The sequence below is a fragment of the Oryzias latipes genome, chromosome 3 (genome assembly GCF_002234675.1).
Source record: "Oryzias latipes chromosome 3, ASM223467v1".
In the NCBI taxonomy this organism is placed as follows: domain Eukaryota; kingdom Metazoa; phylum Chordata; class Actinopteri; order Beloniformes; family Adrianichthyidae; genus Oryzias; species Oryzias latipes.
In genome coordinates, this window is record NC_019861.2 from 13,997,136 (window position 1) to 14,024,854 (window position 27,719).

At 37.6% G+C, this 27,719-nt stretch overlaps 1 protein-coding gene across 3 annotated transcripts; it reads left to right on the plus strand.

Moving 5' to 3' along the window:
* On the plus strand, positions 1-22,950 carry LOC101175061 (sex comb on midleg-like protein 2). Of its 3 annotated transcripts, none has more exons than XM_011488745.3 (14): positions 1-126; positions 3,896-3,968; positions 4,113-4,181; positions 4,580-4,650; positions 5,096-5,330; positions 6,107-6,195; positions 7,486-7,729; positions 16,055-16,362; positions 16,663-16,792; positions 17,469-17,675; positions 18,291-18,464; positions 19,542-19,751; positions 20,863-21,014; positions 21,089-22,950. In XM_011488745.3, exons 2-14 carry the CDS (start codon positions 3,947-3,949, stop codon positions 21,209-21,211), a joined length of 2,034 nt encoding a protein of 677 aa, XP_011487047.1. In that variant the 5' UTR covers positions 1-126; positions 3,896-3,946; the 3' UTR covers positions 21,212-22,950. The 3 variants fall into 3 exon arrangements, with proteins under 3 accessions (XP_011487047.1, XP_011487063.1, XP_020568389.1); XM_011488761.3 differs by having other exon boundaries at positions 16,663-16,765; XM_020712730.2 differs by having other exon boundaries at positions 7,486-7,594.
* Positions 22,951-27,719: the final 4,769 nt, after the last annotated feature.

A 27,719-nucleotide genomic window follows, 5' to 3' on the forward strand; every position in this document is an offset into this window, starting at 1 on the left:
AGCCTCCAGTGGAAAATATGAATTACAGCACTGTTGTGGACATGCGCGGAGGTGCAGCGAATATGGCGGCTCGCATCTGATATAAAGTGAGGGTCCTCTCATCAAAGCAGCGCAGTCAGAGGCTCGGTAAGGGTTCGTGTCTCTTTGGTTCTCTCCTATGCCGCCCGGGAGCGCGTTGGGTGTCGTTTGGTTCCGAGGCTGCGCTGGAAAGGCGCCCGTCTTTCCTGCTCTTTGTCTGCGCACCGACAGACAGACAGCAGCGGCGTGTTTACACTGGATTCTGTGCAGGCGGGCAGCGACCCTGCCGCTCACGGGGGGCTACCCCTTCACCCATGCCTTCGCCTTTTCTGCACAATGATCGCAAAAGGAAATGCGCTTTTGGGTGCAGACTTGCACTATCCCGCCTTTTGATGCGTTGCTGCATTTGCAGCGTTTAGGCTGTGCAGGAAAGTGTCCCGCCCACCAAATGTGCCCATAACCAAAAAATGCGTCACACACTTTTCTCCGCGTCTAAACGCAATCATGTGCCTGTTGGGCTTTTGCGTTCCTGCAGCCAAAACGAAGCCAAACAGGCGCACATTGTCAGATCAGCCAAATCTCTAATTAAGTCCTAATTGTTTATTCTAATGAGGTTAGAAACGGTCACAGATGGAAAATCTTGATGTGATGACATTTAATGGTCAGTTCGGATGTTAAGTTTCCGCCGCGGAGGTGACGCCCTGCGGCGGCTCACGCATCTCTCTCCGGGGTCAGATCATCCATTCTCCCCTCTCCCGCATGTCACCGCAGAGGAGACCAAACGCGCCTGGAGAGCTGTGGCTTTTCCTCATTTGATCTCACTGAAATAAGTTATCTAATCAAAAACTCCTAATATTGCAGTTGTCTGGGTGCTCTGTAGGATTTCATGTTGGATGACTTAGTAAAAAAAAAAAAAAACATAAAATTGTAATTCATTGAATTTACATCGAGCAGAAAAAACTGCTGCTCCTTTCTTTTCATAATCTGACCTTTTAATAGGGCAGGGCTGTCCAAACATTTTTGCAAAGAGGGCCAGATCTGGTGATGTGTAATGGTAATGTTTTTAGGGACGACCATTTGGCTCGATAACATTTGAAGTATTTTAATACCATCACAAGGAAAAAAAACTATGTAACGAACTTTTTATTGCAATTGTAGACTTTCCATTTCTTCATATAGAAAACAAATAATTTAGTTGGATTAGCTTCATCCAGTGTGGGTCCTTGGGCAAGACCCTTCACACTACTGCCCAACAATAGCCACTACGGGGCCCAAGTCTGGGTCCGCTTGTGCCAGTCCCCAGCCAGGATAAAATACAGGACTGTGTAAAAACTGGTGTAAAAACTGCCAAACCACCAAATCAGCAAAAGCTGACTTGCTGTGATGAACCCTCAAGGTGAACAGCGACAATATTCTAACTAAGGCTGCACGATATGAGGAAAGCATGTGATATGCGATATTGGTGATCAATATTGCGATAACGATATAATTTTCGGTACATAAATAAAGAGCAAAACCAAAAGCATCTTTCCAATTTCATTGCAACAGTTTAAAAATTATACTCCAAATGACCCTCGTCAACACAGGAGTCAAACATCTAACATGATAGGGCTCCATCTGATTGGTCAACAACGTGAAGGGGTCCATCCGACTGGTCAATTGCATAAAGGGATTTATTTGATTCGTTAAATGCTTCAAGTTGCCATAGGATTGTTTTAGCCCATTGAAGTTAACCATTTATTGCAATTTTCGCTGTCTTTTGCGATATGCATATTGCACAGCTTGACACTGTGAAAACGATAAATTTGCGGTATATTGTGCAGGCCTAATTCTAACCAAAAACTCTCATTGCACCGCTCATTCCCAGTAAGATTGTCATCAGTAGCACGTCTTGTCTGTTAGTCCCTCTTGATATTGATCTCCTTGAAAACAGTCAAATTCTCTTGGCATATTAGGCAAACACAGTTTTCTTCGTATATTTCATTGAAAAAATTTGCCAATTTCAACTTGGCCTGGAAGAGGTGGCTCTCACTATCAACTTTCTTTTTTTAAATTTACAGTTGACTTTTTAGAAATAAGCTAGAAAGTGTCACAGAGAGATGACAGTTTTTCCACAGGTTTACAACGACTTACAACATAATTCATCCAACAACAATCAAGAAATTGTACACACAGTTTGCAGGCCGCATTTGGCCCTCGGCCCCATCTTTGGTTTGATCTAGGGAGTTTTTGGCAGCTAACAAGTCATTTTCCTGAACTTTTCAAAACAGAAAACCACAACAGAATGAAGAGTTTCAGATAAGCTGTGGTGGTCAAAATGCAACAGAGATCTTCATGTTTTATTTAAATTCGGCCACCTGTTGATAAGAAACCAATCACAAAAAATTGGAGACTTTTGTGTTCTAAACATAGAGATATCTTGTATAGGCTATTATTTCATACTTTCAGGAAGGATTTGGCTTTGTTGAAGCGATCCAGACTGAATCTTTTAGTTTATTAACTTAGGTTGAGATTTCTTTCTTTGACCACCTCAGCTGCCAACAGGCTCTTCAGAAATAAACTCAAATTGAATTGAAAAGGATCCGATGACAGTTAACCCAGTGTTTAGCTCCTGTCTGTGGCTTTTCTACATTGAAGGTAACTATTTAACTTTTGAACATTGTCTCGGTGCAAAACTCAAATTAATATAGTTTGCATAAATAGCTGTAGCATACATTTGTTTTTATCCATTTTCTTTTGTGAATTTTTAAATTACATCATTTAAAATGTTGTAGGTCTGTTATGATTGACGAAAATGCTGATTTTATTTTAATCTACAGCCTAATTATAACCTTTAAGACTGAAGGAGGAATGTATCTTATTAAATTACCATTTTTATTTTAGGAGCAACAACAACTATGCAGTTTATTTTCCTTTTTCTGCTTGAAAATATTAACAGCAAGGAAAATTTTGACTATACTTGCAAAAAAGGAAATTCTTATGTTAAGCATCCTGCTCTTTGCTCACTTATGTCATGTTGTTATGCTTCAAAACAACCTTGTTTCAGTTTTCATCACTGTTTGGGTTTGAAACCTGAAAGCCAATCCGATCCGCAGCTGGATGTTGTAAAAACAAAGTGCTTCCTGGTCGGCGGGGCAGTTTTGTCTGACCCTCCTGAATGAGGCAGACTGAGCATAGCAAACACTAAACCCGTCTGAGGAGGAGCTGCAAATCCTTTCAAGTCAGTCAGTGGACGTCCCACATCCACACATCCTAATGGCTTTTTATGGCAGCTTGGAATCTTTATGGCGTCTTCAGACTCAGTGGGCTTCAGTGCACAGACCCAGGGTCTTCTGAGGCAGCAGCGGCTCTGTAGATGCTAAGGTTTGCTAACCCAAGGAAGGGAAAGGCTGGAAAGCTTTAACTTTACAATTTGGGAGACTTTCTTTTTTTATCTTTGTATTTTTTATGTGTCAGATTATTTTGTGGATTGATTCTGTGTCTTCTCTTCTCATGGGCATAGCAAGAAGGACTGTGACACAATAGGGATCCTTTGGCCAGTTTCTTTTAAAAAAACAAACCACCTGGAACAAAAACAGTTTCAATGTGCAAATTATTTTTACAGAAATATTCAGTAAGATCGTAATACTAACTAAATTAAAAACTGTTTTTGAGTGTATAACAACACTGTATAACATATAACAGAAGAAAATTTTTAATTTTAAATACCGGTAAACTGCATGTTTCTTATGTTAATTTTAGTGAATAACCAATATTTTTAAATGTTTTTTTTTAGGTTTTAAGTTTTACAAAATATTCACACTTTTTCAAAAATATACAAGCAAGTCCTTTTTGTTGAAGATAGTTATTTATTTTCTCAGGCTTGTGTTCTCTTTAGTGTTTTTTAGGTTAGTTCTCGTCAGACTTCATCTGCAGACGGGAGGTCATCATGGGTCGAACACCGCAGAGAGGTGGGCTGGCGTCGCTGTTTTTCTCCTCTGTTGCCCGTCCACTCTTGTCTGAGCATTTTTGATGCCGTTCATCAATTTTAACACAGCTTGATGCAAAAGAATGAAACAGCGCTTTGGCTCAGAATGTCCTGTTTCTGGTTTCAGATCAAAAAGATGAGAAGAAGGAGAAACGCAGCAGCATCACAGCAGGCTCGGCCCTCGACAAATCAAACGGTTGGTTACTCACATCTCTGCCTCGTTGATGCTCACGACTGAGCCTTTTTTTTAACACTCCACTTATTTTTCTGTGGCGCTGTCTGCATTAGCAGTTATTTGTTATTTTTGTAACGCACAGGTTTAAGCCAAAAAGCCAAAACGGGACATGAAAATTACTGAGTTGAAGATAAGTTTGATATATTTGCTTTTTTAAAAAGCCATTTATATTAAAGAAACTTGCTTCTATTGGTCCAAGCTGTGTGGAACAAACATTTGTACATTTTTAAAACAAGAAGTTAATGTTTTTTTTCTAACTAGCAATCTGTTTAACAATTTTCTCCTTTTTAGTCTGACTCTGTTTAATTAAATTAAATTGTATGATATTAACAGCAATTTGCTCCTAATGTTGTTGACAGATCCGTTCAGCTGGGAGGACTATCTGAAGGAAACCTCCTCCACTGCAGCGTCACCGTCCTGCTTTAAACAGGTAAAGGAACATTTCAATGCACTTTCTCCATCATTTTGCTTAATGTTTGATCGTTAATTCAGGGATGTTTCATGTTGGTTGCTGATTTGCAAATATAAGTTCAATTTGAGTAATAGCATATTTTGGATTGGACACATTTTTGGTCTTTTTGACTGAATAAAGAGAAATACTGAAGCTTATTTTTATGTTATAAAGTTTTAACAATAATAAGAAAATTCCTAAATAAGGTCATCAACAAAAATTACCTTTTAATTCAAAAATGTTCTGTTTGTTGTACTGTTTTTGATAAATAAAGGATATGTATTTGTAACTCCTGCCATTGGAATTTGATTTGCAGAGATATATTATCTACAGTTTCACAGATTGATCAATTCTATAAGAACAACACAGTCTGACTTTTGCTTTCACTAAGCCAGAGAACAAATAAAGCGATATTTCTGTGCAGGCCAGAGTCCCCCCCTCCAATGACTTCAAAGCAGGCATGAAGCTGGAGGCACGGGATCCTCGCAACTCCAACTCAGTGTGCATCGCCACGGTGATGGGCATGATGGGCACGCGCTTACGGTTACGTCTGGATGGCAGTGACAACACCAACGACTTTTGGCGGCTGGTTGACTCTTTAGACATCCAACCGATCGGAACCTGCGAGAGGAACGGGGACATGCTGCAGCCACCGCTAGGTGATTGTTTATTAAAGCTGCTTTTCAAACTTAACACATGAAATAAAACATCAAAATGTGACAATGATGACATCATCTAGACATGATGGCATTGAGGCTGCTAATCATAGTCAGCCTTACAACGAATGCTACGTACATACTGAGCATGTGATGTGCGTTCAAGAAGATGCAAAACAGGCAGTCTTAAATGTGCTTTTACATTGCAATGTTCACACTGGACTGTTGTTACCCAATACTAGCACATGGACCTAGAGTTGGAAGAGGCTTGGCACGAAATGGCAAGCGGTGAAAATCTCGTCAATTCCGATATATGAAAGACTTGGTGTCATATAATTTCAAAACACAATTATTAATTTCTCCTCTATGATCAATTTTCAAGCGGTTGATACTTCCTTAAAGGACGCTACCTTTATGTTGCTCCCAAATCCGAGTCCCTGATTGATCAAAGTTCAGCTGGTTTAACTTTTGACGCAAGTTCAATGATCGCGTATTTAGGTCGAAAATAGCCTCAAAAACCTGCGTAGCGACGCATGAAGCCTGAAATGTGCACATACGCATGTTTACATAGACTTTTCATTGGGAGTGAATGCGTGTTTCCAGGCCCGGTGTGAACGTAGCATATCGATCAAATATACGCAATGCTTAGTTAAATGTGTTCACACAAACTAGCTTTTGAAACTGTCTCACATAAAGCATGTCTTTCAGTGTGTGCAAACGCTAGCTATATTTTATCCAGTGGAACATTGTCATTAGTGTTATTTTGGATTTATTCCCAGGTTTCCGGATGAATGCATCCTCATGGCCCATGTTCCTCCTGCGTACACTTAGTGGTGCAGAGATGGCCCCTGCTTCTGCTTTTAAGAAGGTACATTTAACCAAAAACAAAGCAAAACACTTCAAGCAAAGTTGTTTTTTGAATGAGAAAAAACATTTTATAAAGAAAATAAACATAAATGATGTTTAAATGTTGTTAACAAACTGATGTTCATTATTTCTTTTACTAGCTAAGAGAGCTAGGACAGTTATTCTTTTAACGTTTATATTAGTTTTAATTGAAGATTTTCAGTGATGCATAAAAACATAATTGTCAGTTATCGACTGCAAGTCGTCCCACTTAAAGGGTTGAGAGGTCTGTAAAGTACATCATTGATACACGTCAACTATGAGACACAGACTGTAGATAAACACTCTGGGAATAGACATTAGTTGATTTTTGCTCCTCACTTATCTCATGATACTGGATGACCTGTGGTTTTCTAATTTCAAACCTCTGTTCTATAAAATCAGTGATGCCTTTATATTGTCATTAGGTTACAAAACTTTTTGAGTCTGGATTGTAGTTGCTTGGCAAAAGGGATGCTTTTTGTTATTTATTATTTTGACACCAGAATATCACAGTCTACCTAATAATAATGTAAAAAAAATGTAATTTTTATACTCGTGTTAAAAAAAGGACAGTTTGTCAATGAGAAATTTTCACACCGTTTTTTTCTAGTTTAACTTAAGTTTTTATAAACATCCTTTTGAATGCTAAATGATGTTCATATTTTGGAGCTTCCAACCCACCTAGGGATTTAAAAAATAAATTTATAACACAAAAGCACAAACTGTTTTATGTTCTTTGCTTTATACTTCTCGGAATCCCAAAATAAACTAAAGGTAGGAACTCAGAAATCTTATGATTTTCTTCAAAGACAGGATCATAGATGCGAAAAAAAAGACAAAAAATATCTACCTGCTATTGTAATTAATGCCTTCTTTGAGGGAAAGTCCTGACTTTATAGGCCAATAAACTCTACAATCTGCCTCTGCTTTTGAAAAATAATCAATTTATTGCAGAACTAAAGTGCCATTGATGATCAGACACGTTTGTCCTTTACTTTTGACAGAACCCCTGAATGAGGGGGGAGTCTCAGTCACAGCCACACTCAGAAACCAGAAACCCTCAATACATCCTTTAATACTGGCTGTCAATCAAAGAGGCATTGGGTTGAGTTATTGCCCAACTTTGAATTTGTACTTACAATATGCCAGTCACAGGACGCACGCTTGTTTTATTATAGGAGGATTATAGTTGGGTGTGTGCCTACATCCTTGCTACTCCTCATGGATAACACTAATGAAGCATTTCATGACCCTTTGTCTTTCTGTGCAGGAACCACCCAGCCCCGCTAAAAACTACTTTCAGCCAGGCATGAAACTGGAGGCGGTGGACAGAAAGAACCCTTATCTGATTTGTCCTGCCACAGTGGGAGAGGTCAGAGGTCAGGAGATTTTTGTCATGTTTGATGGCTGGCGAGGCGCCTTTGACTACTGGTGTTCCTACGACTCCAGAGACATCTTCCCCGTGGGCTGGTGTGCTCTGACCAAACACAGTTTACAGCCACCTGGAAATTTCTGTGAGTGCTGCTTTGGCTTATGGCTTCTGTTGAAATGATCTGTTGATGGAAATTATCCTAATGGTCCGGTGCATTTGCAGGCAAATTCAATTATATTATTGTACTGTAATAATGGCTCCTGATTCCACACTATCTAAAATCCTCAATGAGGAAAATATGCCACAAGAAAAGGGTACTTGAGCAAAAATTAGGCAACAACTCAGATTGTAAATGGAATGACTAGTTTAACCTATGACTCATTTTAGCGTCTAACAGTCATTAGTGCTCCTAGCTGAGGCAGAGGTGTGTGTAAATGTTCACAAAGATAAAAGGCAAGTTTGTTAGGCAGCAAATGACAGATTTTACTAGGGGAGGCTTAAGTAGCTCATAGTGCTCATCTTTTTAGTCAAGCTGAGAGCTGAAGATATACAGTTGTGTCTGGAATCATGGAGGGTTAGTGTCTGTTCTGACCACTAGAGGGGAGTAGAGCTAAATTCTAAACACTCAGTAAAGATTCGCAGATGATTTTTTTATGAATGAGTCAGTCTGTATGGATATTGTGAGCTGCACTTATGTTTAGCCATGAGGAATAATGAGCGACTGGACAGTTATATTCTCTATTAAGTTACTTATTTTGCGGCTTTCAAACCATAAAACATGTTTTATTTTATTTTTTCCTAAAAGAAGTAACAACAAAGACATGTGACTGAGATGCAATATTTTTGCTGTATAATGACTATATAAAAGAAAACTGTTTACTTTGCTCTTTACTTTACCTCTAAAAATGGAAAAAATCAGTTTAAAGCGAAATTTTTAATGATGATAATTATTCATACCTTTCATTATTATGAAGTGATATACAGACTCCAAAGATTGTTTCCATAATTCCATTGAAAAAATTAAACTTTTTACAATATAGATTCAGGGCCCACTATTTAATTGATATTACGTTTGATTTTTTGTTTTTTTGCCTGTTTATTGTAACTATATTGGGGGTTCAACCTAATAAAATCGACAAAGAGAGGATTTCAAAAAATTGATTTAATTTTTTAAATAGAATTATGTTATGAAGACACTTTTCTATGCTATTAGAGTTTTTGGGAAAAGGTCTAAAGAAAGGTGAAATAGCACATTATTATGATTTAATTAGATATTTCTATACATTTGTAGTTTTGTTTACTATATTTCTACAAACAATTAATATATAAGATGCAGCAACAAAGTATGCACATTTGTAAAATGTAGCAATAAAATGGATTCCATTCTTCTCTGAAATATTTTGAGAACAAAAAGTAAAAGTACTGATAAAAAAATCATCAAGTCTTCATTTAAAAATCTGATGAAAAAAAAACAAACTGTGAACGTGTCCAGGGTGTGTACTCTGCCTTTGCCCAACATTAGCTGGGATAGGCTCCAGCAACCCAGTGACCTTTGTAAGAGCCGTTTTTAAAAATATTTTCTGTTTTTTCTGTTTACAGATTAAGCAGATTCGGAATACTGATGATTTTCAAACATCAGTAATGAAGTATCAACAGTTACAGTCATCTCAAAAACTATTTTTCTTACCTATCCACAAATTTTTAACTGAATATGATCTCTTTTATACTATATAGTCCTTAAAATGTTTATTTAATTATGTGAAATTATAGCGATTACAGAATACATTTCAAAAAGTTTTTAGATCTTCATTTTATTATTTAAAGGTCACAAACCTGCAATTGTAACTGAAAACCGTAGTGTGAGGACTTTTCTTTAAAATAAACCTACACATTTACCAATTACAGCCCCATTTCTTCAGCACTTCTTGTAAAACTGGTGCTTAAGTTGTTGTGTTACCTTTCAAACAGAACCATGATGAGGTTAGACAGGTGTAGTTCAGATCAACCATTTCTATCTTTTCTCTTAACAACTCTTAAATAGATTCCTCCACCCATCCGGTTGCTGATGAATCCGTGTCAGCAGCTGGGAATTCTAGGATGTGTGAACAAACGTGCATTAGAAATGTTTGCTAATACTTTTCATACCTAAAGACAAATGTGAGAGGCCTTTAAAAGTTATCCATTCCTCTTGAAACCTCTGTCTGAAGTTTACACAAAGTTTCATAAAGAAGAATATTTGCCTTCTTTCGCACCGCTTGAAAAAAACCTGAAAGAGGAGCCGTTACTACAGAGCTATTAAACACAAGTTAATGTTTTGGTAAAATTCTGTTATATTTATTATTTTAAATATATATGACTCTAAAATCAACATCTTCCCTTTGTAGAGTGTATTTAGGCTTTCATGCATTGTACATTTTCCAAACTTATTCTTATACATTTGTTTTATTGTTTAATTCGTATTAATACTCGACCAATTCAAAATCTTAAAAATTGCAAATTTACTTTGGGAAATGATGCTTGAATCGTCTTTTGTCACCTGTGTTCAGACTGTTTTCTTCATTTAATGAATAAGCAAATCTATTTACATGTGCATGGTTGCCAAAGTCCCCTCAGCTGGATAAATGGTTTTTATTTCAGAGATAATTATTCTTTTCTTTTACTGGCATTAGACATTAAAGATAACTTGAGCTTTTTCCAGGAGAATCATGTAAGAGACTGTAAAAATGAACAACTGCACAGATCATCCTCAAACTTAGGTGCTCGACAAATACTTTTTTGTTTTGCATGTTAGCTACTACAACCTGTTTTTGAAAAACATGATGACAAAATTATTTTCCAGCGTCACAAAAGGAGGAATCAGAAGAAAGAAAAAAATAGTCATTCTTTTCAGTATTTTGAATGGGTGTTTAAAATGTTTATGATAGTAAAAATGGAAACAAACAATATTTGAAAAAATTCTCTGGCCCGATTATTCTGAAAAGTAGTTGGCAGTTTCAAATAATGAACTTTAAAAGCTTAGCTTTACTTCACTAAAATGCTTGGATTACATTTATATTTTGTAAACAAATAAAAAAAGAGGGATGCAGAAAATCAGGTAACAGGATGAATGAATAAAGAAATAAAGAAATAAAGAAAATCACGTTTAAAGAGTGACTCAGTTGAAAATCAAGTTTTTGGTCTTTTCAACATGTTCTTATGGAATTTTTCTAACGATGGAGAACTTATATTAAGAAATTTGTTCTAAATTTTTTTTAGAGTTATTCCTTTATTCAAATTGTTGCAAATCAGGAGCAGATGAAAAAATGGCAGTTGGAAAAAGCTAATACTTGTGACATAGGAGCTACCACACAATTCACAAGCTCCCTGCTCCGCTCCATTCTGATGCATCCACTTGCAGACAAATAGATCCATGTACATCTTTGTTTTCCTCGTCTGAGCTGGCATCTATTAAAAAATTGTACAACTGGTTAGCTTTAATATTGCTCACCATTTTTGTTGCACCACTAATGTTAAGTTGTGGTAGTGAGGGGCTGTAAGTTAGCGGGATGGAGTGTAAACAGATGGAAGGGGGCAAGCTTACTCTGCGCCAACAATTCCGCCCACAACTCAGTGGTGAATTTTTGATGAACTACTGCCGCTCTGCAGAAACGTTGTCCCAGAAAACAAAAAAACAATAAATAAAATCACAAGTATTTATTTTATTTTAACTAAAACAGCATAATGATAATTAAAAAAACACTTTTAAAATACACTGTAGATCAAAAGATGATTTGAGTTGAATGATTTATTGTAAATGCAATAATCAGTTAAATTACTATATTGATGATTTAAAATTAATGTATATGACAAATTTCTGCTAAAGAGGTAATCTATTCCTGAATGTGCAACTGGGACCTCAGTCAATATTGACATACTTTTAGAGTGGCTTATTCACGATCCTCCACTGACTCCTCTGCTCTTCACAGTCAGAGTGATATTTGAGTACTCCCCAGTCCTGATGCTGGACCGGACCATCTTTCAGCGCAGAGTGCCTGAAAAGAGTCTAGAGTTTCACCAAAGAGGGGAACTCCTACTGGGTCATTACAGTGTTTGCGAATGTCTGCATTGTGTACACAAACTCCTGGAGTTTGCCCTCATTCAACCCTCTCAATCAGGACTCTCCAAATCCACTTTAACCTTTTACCCCCCACCCATCTCCCATCCCCCCTTCGTCTCTTGGTGTCCCGCCATTAACCTTTCTTTACCCCAGCCTGTTTTCTCTCCCCCCCCTACAGGCTTGCTTAGCAGCAGGTGACTGATGCATACTGTCGATATGGCCTACAGATAGCATTAATAAAGGCCTCAGAACTCCCCCCCCCCCCCCCCCCCCCCACACACACACACACCCACCCTACTCATGCAGCTACGCTACTTTCCCTCTCTTGCTGATTTGGCCCTTCCCCTACCCCCTATTCAAATCAAACACCCCGCTCCCCGTCTCCCCTCCTCCTCCCGTGAACTCATTGGGAGGGAAGCTGTGCAGCAGCGTCAGCCAGCAGCACAGGCAGCCTCAGCGTGGTGGGCTTTGTTGTGGGCTTCTGCTTGGAAAAAACAAGGAGGGAGTCCTGCAGCTGATAGAGGCGCAAAAAACAGACAATGAGGTGCAGATGAGAAGGATAGAGCTGAAATGAAAATAAGAGAGGGAAATCAGCAGAGTCTGTGACAGGAAGGCTTGCTAAAAGAGTGAACCAGGAAGCTGTGACTTTTATTGTTTTGGACGTTACTGCTGCTGCAGCTCTTTTCAGCACTCCCACAACTTCTGCCATCAAGTTCTGCTTTTTGGCTTATTTCCTGGTGAGTGGTGCATTTTTTTGTTTGCATATATGAAATTGTAACCATTTATTGACTTTTATTTGTAGAAAAACTAGAACATATTTGGTGATTTGAGATTACTGACATTTATGTTGCAGTAATATGAATCCTTGGGACAGAATTTAAAAAAACTGTAACAAAAATTTTAGGGCAATGAGAAGTTCTAATTAATTCTTTTAAAACTTCACAGATTCTTTAGCATTTATTTGAATTACTTTTTTAAAGAAATCCAGTTGTTTTTTTCATGAACTATAAAAAAAGGAAAACTAAAAGTTGTTATAGTGCCACCTTTGTTATTCATCTGCTGCTGTTTGTCCTAATTAGCATGAAGAGAGGTGTTTTATTTGCTTTTATTTGTTAAAATTTTTTGTAAAAGACTGAAATACCTCTGTCTGTGGAGAAAAGGCTTAAATTCAGCAGATTTACAGCACTGTTCTAAATGCAGTTGTAAGTTTTTGCTTGTCTTTTTAGAGAATGTTACAAAAATGCAAAAAGAAATTACCTGAATACATAAAAGCACCTATCTGTGAACTGGTTCCTATAAAATCACATTTGAAGGAAACTTAAATACATTATAAAACAGCCATGAGCTTTTTATTTTGGAGAAAGTGAAAATGTATTTCTATACTGTGGCTCAAAGCTATTTAAGGGACTTTCCTCTCCTTTTTTACACACCCGAAGCTCCAGTTTGTCATAAATTAATTTTAAACAGCAGCGCGTGTGTGAGTGGGTGTGTATGTGTTTCATCATGGGGGTATATGTTTGTGAGGGTATAATTAGATGAGGGGTAAATCCATCCCCTCTTTCCACGTTTTCATGTGCTGCTCCCATGTGTGTCCAAACTAAAACACTGCCTTATTTTTTAAGGCTCACTCAGGTTGAGTTTTATCATGACGATAATGTCTCTATATAGAGATGGATTGCTAAAACATATACTGGTAATTACTTTTATATTTGCTCATTTTTAGGTATGATCAAAATCTCTTTACAGTTTTCTTTATTACAACTTTATGAGACTTTTTGCCGTTCAACCATAAAAACGGTCAAAATGTTAACTGGGAATTGGACTAATAATCTGTAAAGCAACCTATAGAACTCATAATGGCAAAGATTAAGCCTGAAATAGGTTTGGCACCCAGCTGTCAATCGAAGAAAATCTGGTGAAATTTAAAGTACAATTATGTAAAAATATCAGATTTAAAAAGAAAGGCTGAAATGGGAAGACACCTGAAATAGATGAAATTTCAAAGGCTAAAAATACAGCTGCATTGTTACAAGACATGTCTATTTGAGTTTCTTTTTAAATTTATGCTCATTCTCAGTCACTAAGTCTACAGGCCAAAACTGGATCCAAATGAATAGTAAATGATATTTAAACTCTGGCTGTTTTTTAAGCTTCGGTGTCGCTCAGTTTATGCATCATATTGATCCAAAGCTGAAGCAAGCTGACAGATGATGCATGATGCCATCATCCTCCAGGGTGGATGAGAGGGAATTTTAGGAGATTCTCATGAAAGGTGTAATTCCACAGAAGGGCTTGATCTGGTTTGTGTGATGTGATAAACCAATCTCAGGCAGAGCTCGGCATCAGTCACTCGTTTGGAAATGGCATGTTTTGCTTTGATGCCTGTCACATTTTCTGAATGGATTATAAGGAAAGATCAAAGAGCGCGTCCCACTACCTAAGTTTCTCCCTGGTGAATAAAAGCCCCCCCCTGGAAGTGTCTGGCACCCTGCAAACGTTTCCATCTGCTGTGGGATGGCGGAGGGGTTTTGGCGGGTTGTATATAAGCATAGCTGTCTGCACACAGGTTGGCACTTCTATCGTTCTGTAAGCTTGCTTTGTGCAGCTGCCACTGGTGAGCAAGTAAGCCCCTTTGCCCTGAAACAAGAGCCTGCTCAGTTCTACACCCACCTTCACTCATTTTCCAATTAAGCTGCTTTCATGGTGACCGGGTCGGCCCCTTAGAGAATACTGTAAAGCTTCCATAGTTGTTCCATATCCCTTCAGTAAGGACACTGATAAAAGCTGTGCCCCCCCCCTGAGAGCATGGCCATGCGCTTTCAGACATTGCCTCACCAAACTAGACTTTGTCATTGAAATATAAGATACTTATCACTTTTTGCTGCTCTTTCACCCCCTCCATGATAATTACATGATGGTATCTCAAATGGAGTGTCTTTCTCTTAATTTAGAACAGGAAGCTGAGCCATCACTTTACATGGGCTTACCTAAATTTAGCAAAAGCAAAAAAGAAAAAAAAATAGTTTCGGTTCCAGTATTATTTATTGGGTTCAGTAATTGTGGTTAAAACTTTGCAAACACATATTCATCTTATCTTTAATTTGAAATTCAGTTAGTCATCTTGTTTCCCCAAATGCTCAAACCTCTGTTGGGATACTATTAGGTGATTCAATATTTGTAGCAACGTCAAGTTGAAGTGTTGAAATACTGGTGGGTTGCTGCAGACTCATTTTGCATTAACTAAGTGAGAGGATGTTGCTGCTTTGTGGGTTGTGTTTTGTTTAAAAGATAGAACAATCGTACATGAGAAATTGGGGGTTTCCTGTCCTTGTGCTTTGCAGGTCACATGCTATGTGTTCATCTGTGAGGGGTCAAATCAAAAATTCAGAATTGCAAATAAAAAAAAAGAGAAAAAACATAAATTTTGCATGCAAAGGCATTAAAATTTGATGCATTCTAAATGTGTGTTTTTTCCAGAAAACCATCAGCTAATCCTAATAGGAAGAAAGCATAACCTGGAAGTCACTGAAAGGATTATACTTTTAAAATTAGGATTATTATTTTTTTTTTTATTAATCTAAGAAAATCTGATGCAGCTCAGGGAAAACCTGCACTTGTTCCAACTTTTTTGATACATTGGTATAAAATCTTTTTGAACTGAAATTTTGCTTGGACTGTTAACATGATTGCGTAGCAGATAATAGGTCGACCAATATCTCTGGGATTCATTTCAACATTTACATTTGTAGTCTCCCAAACTGAATGGATAGAAATCAACTTTGTTGAGCTTCCTGCTTATTCTCTTTTGCCTGTAAACATTATCCGGTTTTGTCATCGTTGCTTTTATCTGAAGCCCCTGTAAATGTATTTGTTGACTGTTGCATTTACAGTTGCTGTCAGGTTTACAAAGACGCTTAAGAAATGTGCTGTCTTGTAAATGAAAACACAAAAGTTCACGTTAGTTCCTGTTTTGTAGTATTTGTAGAAGAAAACTGTACAGTGTGAGATTAGCAGGCAAGCTTCTGTGGACTTGTGGTTTTAATCCAATTTTAGGTTGGGATTGGGATTTATTTAAAAAGATTTATTTAAAAAATTCAAACTCCTCTGCAGGGTCTGCTCTTATTACTTGATGCTTAGTGAGATAAAGACATGGTGTATTTTAATATTCTGCTCAGAACTTTACTGCTTAGTTGAATAATTGAAGTGCTACTTGTGACTGAGAACAAATTCAACTCCTTGCAACAAAAACTTGCAAATAAAAACAGTTCACAGCTTGAGTAGTGTAAAAAACCCTTTCCAGCCATTTGACAACTTTTAAAAAATAACAAAAATGACATAATGTCTTCTCTTTTATTTCATCTACCATTCCAGTTACCCTCCCAGGCGCTCTCCTTTCCCCAGTTTCTACCACCTCGGCAACACGTCGCTCCTCTTACAGCTCCTCCTCCTCCATGCAGACCTCATACCGACTGCCCCATCCCTTGCCGCCCCTACCGGTCCGCAAGGGTGTGCGAGGTCGCCGTCCTAAGTCCCAGACCATAGCTTTGTTAAAGGCAGCAGCTGAGGCTGCAGCAGCAGCCGCAGTAAATGGAGCATCGCAGAGCCAAGTGAAGACCAGCTCTGAGACTCAGCTGGCCCCCAGACCACACAAGAAGAGAGGACCTAAGCCTAAGGGCAAGGTGAGACACATCATCTATTATGCAGAGTCTTAGTGACCCTGTCATTTTATGTTGGATTTGTTATAGCAGAAATGATTTTGATGAAGAGGAGACACGGTCAAAGATGAGTTGTTGCAGGATAAATGTGCAGGACTAATAAAACAAAATTCTATATCAAATAAACTGAACACAGCAAGTTTCAATTGTAATATGATGAATGGGTCTTAATGTAAAGTTAAAACTTTCCATCACAAATCCTTAGCATCTTTTTGTGGTAGCAGAGATTTAATGAGATGGGTTTTCATTTGTTCTCTACTCCAGAAAAAGCCCTTGGTGGAACAATCCCTGGGGGCATCGCCAGAAACGACTCCACCTCCAGAAACGAGACTGAGTGCCAGCCACGTCTCAGTGGAAAACAGCCTAAGTAACAGCTCGAATGTAGTTTGTACAGGTGAAGAACAAATAATAACAATGGCGATATTAATGCAGTAAAAGTAAATACACAAAAATCAGAATTTAGAGGCACATTGAGGCCATCATTATGTTTTAATCTTCAGCTGAGAAAAAGTTTAGCTTTTGCACATTAGTTCATGGTTTAATCTTTAATTGTGACATTTTCACTGTTAGACTATTTTATAAAGTTTTAAATCATTGTACTCTAAAATTTGCTTTAAATTTAAATAGAATTTTTTTTCCTAAATCTTTGCTAGCAATATTTAGAAAATTAACTAATTATTTACAGTATTTAAATTACTAAATTAATCTAAAAAAGAAATCCAGGGACTATATGCCATTTTTCAAATTCAATAACCCAGAGGTTTATGCAGTGGGACAATAAAAAAAAACAAAAAAACAAAAACAAAGATTGATTATTTAATCTTTACAAGACACATGTAAACATTATCCTTAGGCTGAACACAATATCTGTTAACATCATTGTTTTGGTTATCAAAATTGTAAAACTATTTATAAAAATGTAGAATTTAGTAGAAGATCATTTAACTATAAGAGATGTCTTTGATTCCTTAAATAACTTTGGATTTATACAGTGCAAACTGGAATTAAGTACCAACTGTAAAAAGATAAAATATATATTTTTTAAGTCTTCTTTTTTTGTGTTTCCTTAGTGTGTGTCTATGTTAACAAGCACGGTGACAATGGGCCACATCTCGACCGAAAACTAGTGCAGCAGCTGCCGGATCACTTTGGTCCTGCTCCGGTGAATGCAGTGCTTCAGCAGGCGGTCCAGGCCTGCGTGGACTGCACGTTCAAACCCTCTGTGCTGCTGCTCTTTCTACAGAGTCAGTCTCACACAGGAGGAGAGGTCATCAGAGGTAAAGGCACCTTTGGGTGCATGTTTTGTTTACCAAAAGGGAAACTAATGGTGCTGGTTTGCAGGAAATATTTATTAAAAAAAATTTCTGTGCTTTTTAAGAGAAATACTTTTTTAATATTTATTATTAATTATTTACAAAATATGCTTTTAAATAATTTGCTGCATGTACAGAAGATGTAATCCTCCAGGTTTAGTTTTGGGTCATTTATGAGCGTTGCTTATAGCTAAACAATGAGGGGGGTGAAGAATAACACATCTAGCACTCCAGCAGCTGATGTAACACTTGAGTGGGTAATGAGAAGTGACATGTGTGTCTAACCTGGTTTTGGATTCTGGCACTGCGTCCCCCTTGGGGGAACGGATTGGAAAGGGACTGAGACTGAGGGGAGAGGGGTTTTAATTTGTGGATCTATGCAGGCTTGGCTTGGGTGGCAGGGTGGGGGTGGGGTGGGGTGATTGAGATGGTTTCATAAAGGGAGTGCTCTAACCCTGAACCATCTGCTGTTTGGTTTATCCACCTTGCTAATACATGTGTGTGTCTGCATGTGTTTGTGTAACGGATGGGTATTTTTTATGCACATGCTAAGAGAAACCTGTTTTGCTCCGCCCACAGTTCGATCGGAACATGGCATCCGTTATGTGAAGCTACCCTCTGTCTCCAGTGCATCTTCGGTCCTACGGTTTTTAGAGAACATGTGCCAACATCTGGACAGTGACAGTCTGTTCAGCTCTCAACCATTTAGCCCCTACAGCAGCAACACACGCTTTTACAGCAGAACCAAATCAGGTAAAAAAAATGTACGCATACAGTAACTGATGTGCAGTAAAACCCAACACTACCCATCATTCATATCTAGTTGAAAGGAGGTAGTTTGATTCATATCCTTTAATAAAGCTAACTGAAAAACGCTATTGTAACTGTAACTCTCTACAAAAGTAATCAAAAAGACAATGGGCGCTATTTTAGATTTCATGTTTCTGTTTGTGCCAAATCAAACTCTTTAGTTTACATTTGAAAATTTATAGCATTTTAAATGATCACGCTACACTAAATCTCTATTGCTGCATTGTAAAAATCCATTTTATATATGAAACTGTGTGATAATTGTGAGGTGGTGATGAACTTAAATCGTTTTGCGCGGATTGATTGATCTAAAATCTTTGGCTATGTCCGAGTTCCCCCCCTACTCCCTAACTATTAAAAAACTATCTAGTTCAGGTCCATCTAGTGCCCTGGATTTTAAAACCCATTTAAACACCATGCTCTTTTTAAACAGCAAATATGACATCAAAGAGTAAAAACTTAATAAATGTGAAAATTTTACAAAGGTATTTTTATGAATTCACTGTGTTCTGATGATAAAAAATTGGATGGTGTTTTAAAAATTGAAAAACATGAAAAATTGTTCAAACACAATGCATTGTGGTTTACATTCGCCAATCTAGTGAGGATTGATGCTCACTAGTTTTTTTTTTTTTTTTTACAGACTTCAGGGAGATTGGTGGGGCACTCGATTTAGGATTTGTAGATTTGGACAGTTTTTTTGTTTTTTTTTACAGACTTCAGGGAGATTTGTAGGGCACTCGATTTAGGATTTGTAGATTTGGACAGCACTACAAAATGGCAAACACACTACATGGTACACTACTTAGTAGTGAGGAGTCAAGGAACTGGGATATGACCTCTAAACATTCATAGAACACATATTACGCTGTACCTCCATCACTGCAGTTTTTTCAGCAACCTGTAGACTCATCTGATGAAAGTCTCAATTTATGTGTTGCTTTTCTTTCTTTTTTGTTTTAGTTGACCTTTTTTTGTGTCATTTGTATTGTGTTTGTTTCTTCCTTTCTGATATATCAGAACCATCCTCTGTCACTGAGAATGGCCTTTCTAAAGACAACTCTTCAAAGGATGTGACTCCCAGCGCCCGCTCCCATCACAACACACTGGACTACAGAGCTGCAAAAAGGGAACGGGCGTATTACCCCGGGCAAACGCAGCCCCCACTTCGGCGAGTCAGCTCCAACCCCACTGAGATCAGCCCAGTTAGTACATACAGAAGAGTTGAGGGTAAGGTTAAAGACAAACCAGTACACCTTAAAACTTTGATGTAATTTTAGTAACTACTTTCCAATGCAAACCAATATTCTTTCATGCAGTCTGACTGTTGGAATTTGGAAATTAAACATTTTGACTATAGTTTGTGAGGACAGCCTATGGTCGTCCTACAGGCATTTACATACCACCTGCTCACCCCGTGTGTGTGGAATTTGCGCAAGCTCAGTAAGGAACTAGTACTCGCACTTTACTTATGAGTAGTGTGTGCCACAGGGGCACCGTACGATACGTCGCCTGTACGTCATAAGTGTTCAACTTCCATTAGCCTAATGAATACTTCATGATACACTTAACACAAGCATGACAATTGTACATTCCATTTTCAATGACGTCTACTAAGGTGGTTGTACGAGCTTTATGAAAACTATTAGACATACTTGTGCTTCCCTTAAGATGCGGCCGGTTCTTTTTCTGACCCTCCATGTGCTCAGACAAGCCAAAAACCCTCAGATCCCTACCGGGGGTTGTCATGTTAAATGTTTCTTTTTGAATATTTTGGCATATAAAACCATTGTATGTAACAAGAACACACACTGTTGCAAACAGGAGTACCCATTGCATTTTCTAATGGTTTCATGCTACAGCTTTTCTGCCAGAAATGTTGCTATGTTCTTGGCTTCACCTGCAGAATTCAACAAAAAAAAAATATTAGTAGAATAATGCCAACAGGGTAGTAAAAGGTTGCAAATTTTCAATTCCGTAGCTCATAAAGAAGTTTTTTGCATAATTGAGACGTATTATAAGAGGGAGCTGGTTTAGCTTGTGCTGGTTTGCAACACCTTCCGTCCGTGAAACCAGGGTTCAAATCCGGGCTGCTCCCTGTTCCCTTCTCTACCTCTGTGCCAGTCCCAAGCCCAGTTACTTTGAGAGGGTTGCGTCAGGAAGGGCATCCAGCATAAAACATTGCCAAGATAACCATGCGAATCATCCACAATGAAAGTGGCTGATTTGCTGTGGCAACCCCTGATGGGACAAGCCGAAAGTCAAAGAAGAAGACATATTATAAAAAATGTATTAAACAGGTTTAACTTTTTCATTCTCTTGCCTTCATATTCAACTGCAGCCAGCTCAACAACGGGTCCAGACCACATGAAACAGGACAAAGTAGGTTTGGGCAACAACGCTACTTCATGGACAGTTGATGATGTTATCCGGTTCGTTCAGGAAGCTGATCCTCAGACTCTTGGCCCGCACATCGACCTGTTCAGAAAACATGTGAGCTTTGTTTTTTTCCCCTTTACATCTACTCCACTGTGTATCACTAACTTGTCATGTTAACTCTCCTGCAGGAGATCGACGGCAAGGCCTTGATGCTGCTGCGCAGTGATGTCATTATGAAGTACATGGGCCTAAAGCTAGGCCCGGCGCTTAAACTGTGCCATCACATCGAAAAACTAAAGCAGGCCAAATAACTGCAGCGCTCTTTTCTTGCTGCCTAGCAAACACAACACCCATCATTCTGCAGGGATGTGAAGCAGCAGAAAACCACTCTGGCCAATGATCTCATGTCTCTGGTACTCTGGACTGTGAAATAATGAGGGGGGGCACTGTCCGTTTTGGGAGCAGTAAATGCTGAATTTTGGTAGATCGGAAAGCTGGATGGAACAATAGAAATCACATAAACCTACACAGTACAATTTCATAGTTCAAGCAACATATCAGAAATTAATTTATTATAAGGATTTCCTTTCTATCCTATATTGAAAAGGCTACAAACTGCCATAAACAGTTTCCTTTTTATAATGCATGGACCAGATACAAAGACAGGTGAGAGTATATGACGTTACCACGTCCACAACTACAGCTATTATTAGGTACCCAATCCTGCGTATACATTTTTCAAATGTTTTTGTCGTTTTGTTGTTTACAGCCTTTTGTAAATTTTACACCTACACATGCCTAAAGAAAAAGAAAAAACACTTTCAGTTTTCCCTTTACTGTTTTCAAAAACTGTTTGTTTGCCTGGTCTGCATTTCAGGACGGACGCACAGCACTAAAGATTGGGAACATTAGTTCAGGTATCGGCAGTGAAGGCCACACTGTGTCATTTTATTAATGCAATAAAAAGATTTTTTTAATGACCGCTTCAATTTCAGGTAGTTTGGTTTTTGCATTCTGATGAGCATGTGGTTACGAACAGGGCAATGAGCGACAGGACTGTGTGAATTGAAGATGTTGGAAGGTTTCATATAAGTAAGTTTTGGAAATGTTTGCTGAAATCAATCATTAGACATATTTCTTATTTCAGAAATATTGTCTTTGGAGAGTAGCTATTTGATTTTATTGGTGTGTTTTAATTGTGAGTCAGCGCTGGAGCTCGATAAACCAGACAAAATGCTTCCGATATTTTTTTTATTGTTAGTTATGGCGGTTTGCATTGCAGATAATCCTTGTTTGTTGGTTTGTGTGCCTGACCAATGCTTAGTTCATGATTGTATTTTTTTTGACAGACACACTATCTAACCTGCCCACACACTGACTGGATACTTTCAAATGTTCATTTAAAAGCAACATTCATGACAGTCACATTTAAGTGCTGTACAAAAATGGCTCCTTTCTGATTTAGAACACAAAGCTGACACGTTTTTGTATAAAATAAAGCTAACGCATTGTTTTTATATTAATTTTGTACTATTATAAAGTGTCTAGACCTGTAATGGAGCGTGTCACAGTTTTTTCTTGAAGTCATTTCAGTCAAGTTATCCTACCTGAAGGAGGCTGCTGTTCTGTCTAAGGAGCGAATCACGTGTCACAGTGTCGATCTGTTTTATTGACAGAAATAACTATTTTCTGAACATTTCAGAATCATTATTAAACAAACTCTTGTCTACTGTAGCTGCATTTCACATTGTTGCTTTCCTGTAGTGGTAACAAGTTGTTACTTGAATCTCGTTTTGCTTTAATATGAAACTCAGGTTTTAGAGAGGCTTTATTGTTTTTTTCTTTTTCTTTTAAGAACATCTTTGCATTTTGTGTTTATTACTACAACATAGGGGACTGCACGATAACTATGTACATTTTGGATGCCTTGTTATCGATGGCTATGTAGCATTTCATGTGTATCTATACAACTTTTTACTGTATGTTGGGTAAATTTGTTTGTTAAATATGTTTGCTATGCATTCACACAAATAAACCTTTGTTTTCAGGATTTTAGTTTCATTTTTATTGAAGAAATATTAACTCATCATATTCAGGGTTTAGAATTAATTAGTGATTAGGATTAGGATTAATATAATTATTAGGGATTAGTGATTAATATAATGATTTTCATAAACTTACATATTTTCAGTTACTGGCTTGGTATTTGGTTGTGAACCTTAATGAAAGTTTTTTTTCCCAAGGATGCATAGATTATCGTTTAGGGGAGACATTTCAGAAAGTTGTAGTTGTAAGGAAGTATGTGAACCCTGTTTCTGCTGACATCTCACTTTACAGCCACTAAATGTTTTCTTGTGACCTTTGTGATGGAGACCACTGACCTCTTCAGAAGCTGCATAAGCTACTAAAATGAAAGCATATTTTGGAATTAGAAAACCTCACACAATGCCTTATAATAAAAAGAAATAACTTTTAAAAATACCAAAAAAGCATGCAAGAGCTTTATACATTTGATTATGAGTGCTTTTGTACTACTTGCGTGTGTGTCTCTGAATATCTTGGAGGGAAAGAAAGGTTAAAGGTCAAAAGATCATGGGTCTCTTTCTCAAGGAATGTGACAGCTCAATAGGAATCATTGTTCAAAAGAGCTGTGAGTTCAAACAGCTCACAAGCAGCAGTCTGAAAAAAACAGCTTCATTATGACTCACACAAGCTCCTGGGAATGATAAATGTTGCTTCCTGTTTTTGAAGCAAGAAGCTGCATTTACCATAGTGTTCATGTTGAAAGCTCAACATCTCAGCTGCATGCTGAAGTTTGCTTAGGGGATAATTCATGCTGTAGAATAATACATTTGAAGAAAAACAAAGTGAGCTACTAACCAGATTAAAAAGTCCTTATTACTTGTTTCAGCAAAACAAAATCTTTGGAATTAGAAATAGAATGGCACAGTTCTGGCTCAGAGCAGTCTGAATGCCTAGAAATATAGCCTCTTAAAGTAGAAAAAAGCTCTGCGTGGAGCCAGAACCCAGTATTACTCAACCTTAATAGCAGAGAATGTAAATAATCAAAAAACATTTTTTAGTACGATAGCCAGACTAACCAGAAGTCAGAGCTCGGTAGCACATTCCTGTTACTCTCAGCTCTGAAGATTTCCTTAAAATTCTTTGATAATAAAATCTCAATATTAGACATAAGTTGAATGAAGTTATTTCTACTACTTTCTACTATCAGCCCAGAGCAGGCTGAAGCGGTAGAAGTGAAGGCATCCATAGAAACCTCTGTAACATTAGACTGCTTCACTGCTGTGGATCAAGCGGAAATAACATCAGTTATTATGTCCTCCAAAACCTTAACTTGTCTCTTAGACCGAATCCCCACTAAGCTTTTTGAAGAAACCTTTCCCCTAATTAATGAATCCATGTTAACTATAGTAAATAAATCTCTAGAAACAGCGTGCTACAGTCTTTTAAATATGCAGTTGATAAAAATCTTCTGGAAAAGCCCAGTTTAGAACCTAGGGACCTGGCCAACCAATATCAAATCTCCCTTTACTGTATTTCAAAAATCCTAAAAAGAGTTGTAGTTTAGCAGCTTTACCGCCACCTACAGGACAATAGCCACTTTGAAGATTTTCAGTCAGGGTTCAGGCTACACCACAGCACTGAAACTGCACTAGTTAGAGTCTCTATTTCCTTGCTTTTGGCCTCAAAAACGGAACTACTCTCTATTCTGGTTTAGTTAGACCTTAGTGCAACCTTTGACTCTATCGACCACAATATTTTACTCCAAAGACTGGAGCATGCCATAGGGATCAGAGGATCTGCCCTCCATGGTTTGAATCATATTTATCTGATAGGTACCAGTTTGTTAATGTAAATTGATATTCCTCTCATTGCACTCAAGTTAGCTACAGAGTACCACAGGGCCCAGTTCTAGGACCCATCCTGTTTATGCTCATTCTGCTCTTAGAAATAATCAAGAAACACAGTATTCATTTTTACTGTTATACAGATGATAAGCAGTTGTATTTATCCATTAAACCTGACCAGAATGACCATATAGAGAATCTTAATGCCTTCATTTGAGACATCAAGACCTGGATGACAATTAATTACCTCCTCCTAAAGTCAGAAAGAACTCAGGTCATTATACTAGGTCCAAAAAACCTCAGAGATGCTCTGTCTGCTCAGACAGTCTCCCTGGATGGCACAAAAATGGCTTCCAATTCCACAGTTAGAAACCTAGGGGTTCTATTTGACCAGGATTTCATCATTTAAGGCTCACAAATCACAGGCTTGTAAGACTGCATTTTTTTCTCCTGTGCAATCTAAGATAAGAAATATTTTATCTAAAAGTGATGCTGAAAAACTAATCTATGCATTTAACACATCTAGGCTGGATTACTGTAACTCTTTGTTAGCAGCGTGCCCTAAAAGTTCCTTACAGTTTTTTCAGTCGATTTAGTACAATTCTCAGATCAGAATTGAAGTTTGCAAATACGTGTGTGCATTTCTCAAAACAATTTGTACAAACAGCAAAACACTATGGATTTCTTGCAAAAGCCTGTAACTTGCTCAAAATCTTAAGTTCATCTCTCAAAACTAAGTCTTTATGTCATTGAACATGTCAGTGCCATCAGAATGTCAAGTCCTTGTGTCATTGTCTACGAACAAGGCAGTCAAATTACTTAGTCATGTTGTCAATATAACTGTGTACTTTAGAGGGAGGTTCTGATGTAAAATATGGCTAAAGTTTTGATGACAATTATTGTAAAATGCAAGTTACACCTTTTTTGTTTGATTGCAAGAGACTGGACAAGATTCACATTTACACTTTTATTGCTCATATTGTAATTTGTTGACAGACCATGTCATACCAACATAGAAAAACCCCACTGCAAACAGTACAGTTTTTCTTAGACGCTTTAGTACAATTCTCAGATCAGAATTGAAGTTTGCAAATACATGTGTGCATTTCTCAAAACAATTTGTTCAAACAGCAAAACACTATGGATTTCTTGCAAAAGCCTGTAACTTGCTCAAAATCTTTAGTTCATCTCTCATAACTAAGTCTTTATGTCATTGAACATGTCAGTGCCATCAGAATGTCAAGTCCTTGTGTCATTGTCTACGAACAAGGCAGTCAAATTACTTAGTCATGTTGTCAATATAACTGTGTACTTTAGAGGGAGGTTCTGATGTAAAATATGGCTAAAGTTTTGATGACAATTATTGTAAAATGCAAGTTACACCTTTTTTGTTTGATTGCAAGAGACTGGACAAGATTCACATTTACACTTTTATTGCTCATATTGTAATTTGTTGACAGACCATGTCATACCAACATAGAAAAACCCCACTGCAAACAGTACAGTTTTTCTTAGACGCTTTAGTACAATTCTCAGATCAGAATTGAAGTTTGCAAATACATGTGTGCATTTCTCAAAACAATTTGTTCAAACAGCAAAACACTATGGATTTCTTGCAAAAGCCTGTAACTTGCTCAAAATCTTTAGTTCATCTCTCATAACTAAGTCTTTATGTCATTGAACATGTCAGTGCCATCAGAATGTCAAGTCCTTGTGTCATTGTCTACGAACAAGGCAGTCAAATTACTTAGTCATGTTGTCAATATAACTGTGTACTTTAGAGGGAGGTTCTGATGTAAAATATGGCTAAAGTTTTGATGACAATTATTGTAAAATGCAAGTTACACCTTTTTTGTTTGATTGCAGGAGACTGGACAAGATTCACATTTACACTTTTATTGCTCATATTGTAATTTGTTGACAGTCCATGTCATGCCAACATAGAAAAAACCCACTGCAAACAGTAACACAAAGGGAAAAAAAAGATAGGACAATATTCTGTACAACAGTACAGGCAGTGCAGTAGGAATTGGTGTGGTCTTCCTACACCTGTTGTCGTTCCTGTATGTTAGGCCACAAATTCTCATCCACATCACAGCGAATATCCTCTCTTGAAATGCAGCGAAATATGTTTGTCACATTATGACAACTTGGTCAACCATTTTGCAGTTAATGACTTATACGATGAACAAATGACTAGGTGTTTTGAGGAGTAAGACTATTGCACAGTGAACTATATAATACATTTTGATCAACATGACATAAACAATTGATAATGTAGCAAAGAGCAGAGAATTGTACATAATCATTTGCATGGATGTACCAAAGCAATTGCAATTTGTTCAAAGAAGTGAGAAACTGCTTATATGATGTGCACAAGTGATATCATGATGTGAAGATTGAACAAATAGTTTTGGGAATTTCATTCTGATCTGAGAATTGTACTAAAGTGACTGAGAAAAACTGTAACACAAAGGGAAAAAAAAGATAGGACAATATTATATACAACAGTACAGGCAGTGCAGTAGGAATTGGTGTGGACTGGTGTTGTCGTTCCTGTATGTTAGGCCACAAATTCTCATCCACATCACAGCGAATATCCTCTCTTGCAATGCAGCGAAATATGTTTGTCACATTATGACAACTTGGTCAACCATTTTGCAGTTAATGACTTATACGATGAACAAATGACTAGGTGTTTTGAGGAGTAAGACTATTGCACAGTGAACTATATAATACATTTTGATCAACATGACATAAACAATTGATAATGTAGCAAAGAGCAGAGAATTGTACATAATCATTTGCTTGGATGTACCAAAGCAATTGCAACTTGTTCAAAGAAGTGAGAAACTGCTTATATGATGTGCACAAGTGACATCATGATGTGAAGATTGAACAAATAGTCTTGGGAATTTCATTCTGATCTGAGAATTGTACTAAAGCGACT